We start from the raw sequence: 3865 nt of genomic DNA, 5'->3' as shown, positions 1-3865 counted from the left end.
GGGATCCCTTTAAAGCCCCCGGGACAGCAATCTTGCCACTCATTCCAACCTTCCTCCGAACCTTCCTCAGTGCCAAGACCCAAGAAAGCTGGGCTTGAGCACCCCTTTCCACGCCTCCCCCCAGCTCCCAGGTTCACCAACACCCCCCCCCGCACCCCACTCCATCCACTCCCATCACCGGAGGCAGTCTGGGTGGGCAAAGGGAATTGGCTTCAGGGTTGAGGCCCTTTCCTCAACGAAACGCTTCTGAGAAAACGGAAAGCAAGCAAGAAACAGGAGGGACGCTTCAGGAAGGGATAAAAAAAAAATCAGAACGCAGTAGACGCCCACTTTAATTTTTCCTCCAGTGTCAACAAGCAAAATGAAAATATTTCCAGGGTGACTGTTCGTGGCTTCCTGCTTGCAACTCGGATTCGCCAACCCAGGCAGCGGCGAGCCGAGCGCGCGACAGCGACTCGCGCCGCGGGAACCGCGCTCAGGAGCGGAGGAGACGCGCAGGAGCGGAGCATGTGTTACCTGGGTTCTTTCGGGACTGTTTGGGACTGTCCTCTCTCTGGACACCTTTCACCTGGGAAGGCCATCATCCGTGGCACCCAACACTGAGTCGCCCCTGCCCGTCGCCAACGCGGACAGCACCGCGCTCCGGGACCCGCTTCTCCACGGCGCTGCTGGCCCGAGCTCGCCGCCGCCCTGGCCGCCGGCAACGAGTAAGTAACCCCGGGTTTGCCCAGCGCCCTGCTGCCCACGGGGCCTCCTCATCCCGTCCTTTCCAAACCTCGGGCCCAGCAGGCCCTCCTCCCGCCAGGCTCCGGGATACCCGCGCCCACGCCAGTGCGGTGGGCCTTCCCTGCCCCCGCAGCGAGGCCTCGCAGTTAGACTCCCTAGCGGGGGGCCCAGTTCCCCTGCGGGGACCCAGAAGGCGATGCCAGCCCCAGGCCTGGGGGAGACTGCAGGGCCTCGCTTCTTCCTGCCCCCTCGTTTCCTGCCCCTCTCCCAGCGTTCCCACCCTTCCCTTCACCGCCGCCGCCGCCGTCTCCCCTGCTTTAAAGAGAAATAAAACCGGATACAAACTTTAATCAATAAGGACAAATATTGACGCTCAATCGCAAAAATGACCCAGTACAAAGAAGAGGAAGCCGGAAATGTGAGCGGTGTGCCCTAGCGGGGGGGGGGGTACCGCGGCGCGGCGCAGGGGGCGGAGGGGCGCGGGCAGGCCGCGGCGCAGCGTGCTCCCGCCGGGCGTACCGGTGCGCGGCGCGGCGCGGCCACGGGTTCGAGCCCCGCGGCCGAGGGGGAGGCGAGCGGCCGAGGGGGCGGGCGGGCGGCGGGCGGGGCCGCGGGGAGGGCAGGTGGGTGGGTGGGTGGGCCCGGCGGCGGCGATTGGCCGACGGCGACAGAGACGCTCCCGCACGCCGCCGGCTCTGATTGGCCCAGCGGTAGGGAAAGGTTAAACCAAAAAATTTTTTACAGCCCTAGTGTGCGCCTGTAGCTCGGAAAATTAATTGTGGCTATAGCCGCCTCGATCGCTGTCTCCCTAAGCCTCGCCGCGGCCGCTCCGGGACGCGCCCGCCCGCCGCCCCGGCTCTCCCCCCCCCCCACTTTTGGGCTGCTGCTGCTGCTGCTGCTGCTGCTGCGAGAGGAGGAGGAGGAGGAGGAGGAGGAGGAGGAGGAAGCAGCAGAGGAGGGGGGAGCGGGGGGTGGGGGGGAGACCAAGAAGTAGAGTTTGGTACGAGGGAGCTTCACCCCCGGGGTAGTGGTTGTTTCTTTTTTTTTTCCCCCATCTTTTTTTTTTTTCCTCCCCCCCTCTTTTTTTTTTTTTTTTCTAATTCCTGAGGGGTGGTTGCTGCTTTTGCTACATGACTTGCCAGCGCCCGAGCCTGCGGTCCAACTGCGCTGCTGCCGGAGCCCCCCGGAGCCTGCTCAGTGCCGCCGCCGCCGCCCGCGCCCCCCGCGCCCCGCTCGGCACCCACCGGTCGCCACCGCCCGCCGCCGCGCCGCTGCCCCGTTCCCGCGCCGTCGCCGCCGCCGCCGCCGCTTCCCCCCCGACGACTGGGTGATGCTGGACATGGGAGATAGGAAAGAGGTGAAGATGATCCCCAAGTCCTCGTTCAGCATCAACAGCCTGGTGCCCGAGGCGGTCCAGAACGACAACCACCACGCGAACCACGGCCACCACAACAGCCACCACCCCCAACACCACCACCACCATCACCATCACCATCACCACCACCCGCCTCCGCCGCCGCCCGCCCCGCAACCGCCGCCGCCGCCCCAGCCCCAGCAGCCGCAGCCTCCTCCTCCGCCGCCGCCGCCCCCGACCCCGCAGGCCCCGGCGGCGCGGGGCGCCCCGGCCGCATCCGCAGCCGCAGCCGCCGCCGCAGCCGCAGCAGCCGCCGCAGCAGCAGCCGCGGCCGCGGTGGCCGACGACGACAAGGCTCCCCAGCAGCAGCTCCTGCTCCCGCCGCCGCCCCCGCAGGCCGCCGGTACCCTGGACGGCGCCAAGGCCGACGCGCTGGGCGCCAAGGGCGAGCCGGGCGGTGCGCCCCCGGAGCTGGCGGCCGCGGTCGTGGGGCAGGACGAGAAGGAGAAGGGCGCCGGCGGGGGGGAGGAGAAGAAGGGGGCGGGCGGCGAGGGCGGCAAGGACGGGGAGGGGGGCAAGGAGGGCGAGAAGAAGAACGGCAAGTACGAGAAGCCGCCCTTCAGCTACAACGCGCTCATCATGATGGCCATCCGGCAGAGCCCGGAGAAGCGCCTGACGCTCAACGGCATCTACGAGTTCATCATGAAGAACTTCCCCTACTACCGCGAGAACAAGCAGGGCTGGCAGAACTCCATCCGTCACAACCTGTCCCTCAACAAGTGCTTCGTGAAGGTGCCGCGCCACTACGACGACCCGGGCAAGGGTAACTACTGGATGCTGGACCCGTCGAGCGACGACGTGTTCATCGGCGGCACCACGGGCAAGCTGCGGCGCCGCTCCACCACGTCGCGGGCCAAGCTGGCCTTCAAGCGCGGCGCGCGCCTCACCTCCACCGGCCTCACCTTCATGGACCGCGCCGGCTCCCTCTACTGGCCCATGTCGCCCTTCCTGTCCCTGCATCACCCCCGCGCCAGCAGCACTTTGAGTTACAACGGCACCACGTCGGCCTACCCCAGCCACCCCATGCCCTACAGCTCCGTGTTGACTCAGAACTCACTGGGCAACAACCACTCCTTCTCCACCGCCAACGGCCTGAGCGTGGACCGGCTGGTCAACGGCGAGATCCCGTACGCCACGCACCACCTCACGGCCGCCGCGCTCGCCGCCTCGGTGCCCTGCGGCCTCTCGGTGCCCTGCTCGGGGACCTACTCCCTCAACCCCTGCTCCGTCAACCTGCTGGCGGGCCAGACCAGTTACTTTTTCCCCCACGTCCCGCACCCGTCAATGACTTCGCAGAGCAGCACGTCCATGAGCGCCCGGGCCGCGTCCTCCTCCACGTCGCCGCAGGCCCCCTCGACCCTGCCCTGTGAATCTTTAAGACCCTCTTTGCCAAGTTTTACGACGGGACTGTCCGGGGGACTGTCTGATTATTTCACACATCAAAATCAGGGGTCTTCTTCCAACCCTTTAATACATTAACATCCCTGGGACCAGACTGTAAGTTGAGCGTTTTACACACATTTGCATTGTAAATGATAATTAAAAAAAAATAAGTCCAGGTATTTTTTATTAAGCCCCCCTCCCCCATCTCACCCTTCCCACTCCCACCCTACCTCCATCCAGCCCACCCCACCCCACCCCCGCTCTTTCTGTACGTTTGTTCAGTCTTTAGGGTTGTTGATTATTCTAACAAGGTGTGGAGTGTCAGCGAGGTGCAATGTGGGA

The 3865-nt window shown here is 65.5% G+C and overlaps 1 protein-coding gene across 1 annotated transcript; it reads left to right on the top strand.

Moving 5' to 3' along the window:
* Positions 1-2056: 2056 nt before the first annotated feature.
* Positions 2057-3619, top strand: FOXG1 (forkhead box G1). The gene has a single exon (XM_040969785.1). It carries the CDS (start codon positions 2057-2059, stop codon positions 3617-3619), a length of 1563 nt encoding a protein of 520 aa, XP_040825719.1.
* Positions 3620-3865: the final 246 nt, after the last annotated feature.

The sequence above is a fragment of the Ochotona curzoniae genome, unplaced genomic scaffold, assembly GCF_017591425.1.
Source record: "Ochotona curzoniae isolate NIBS_2020 unplaced genomic scaffold, NIBS_Ocur_1.0 scaffold_4701, whole genome shotgun sequence".
Lineage (NCBI taxonomy): Eukaryota > Metazoa > Chordata > Mammalia > Lagomorpha > Ochotonidae > Ochotona > Ochotona curzoniae.
The sequence above is the reverse complement of the archived record's forward strand: the minus strand, read 5'-3'. Positions and strand labels throughout refer to the sequence as shown.

Bases quoted from the DNA above. Each gene is read 5' to 3' on its own strand.
- FOXG1 (XM_040969785.1), top strand. From the start codon at position 2,057: ATGCTGGACATGGGAGATAGGAAAGAGGTGAAGATGATCCCCAAGTCC.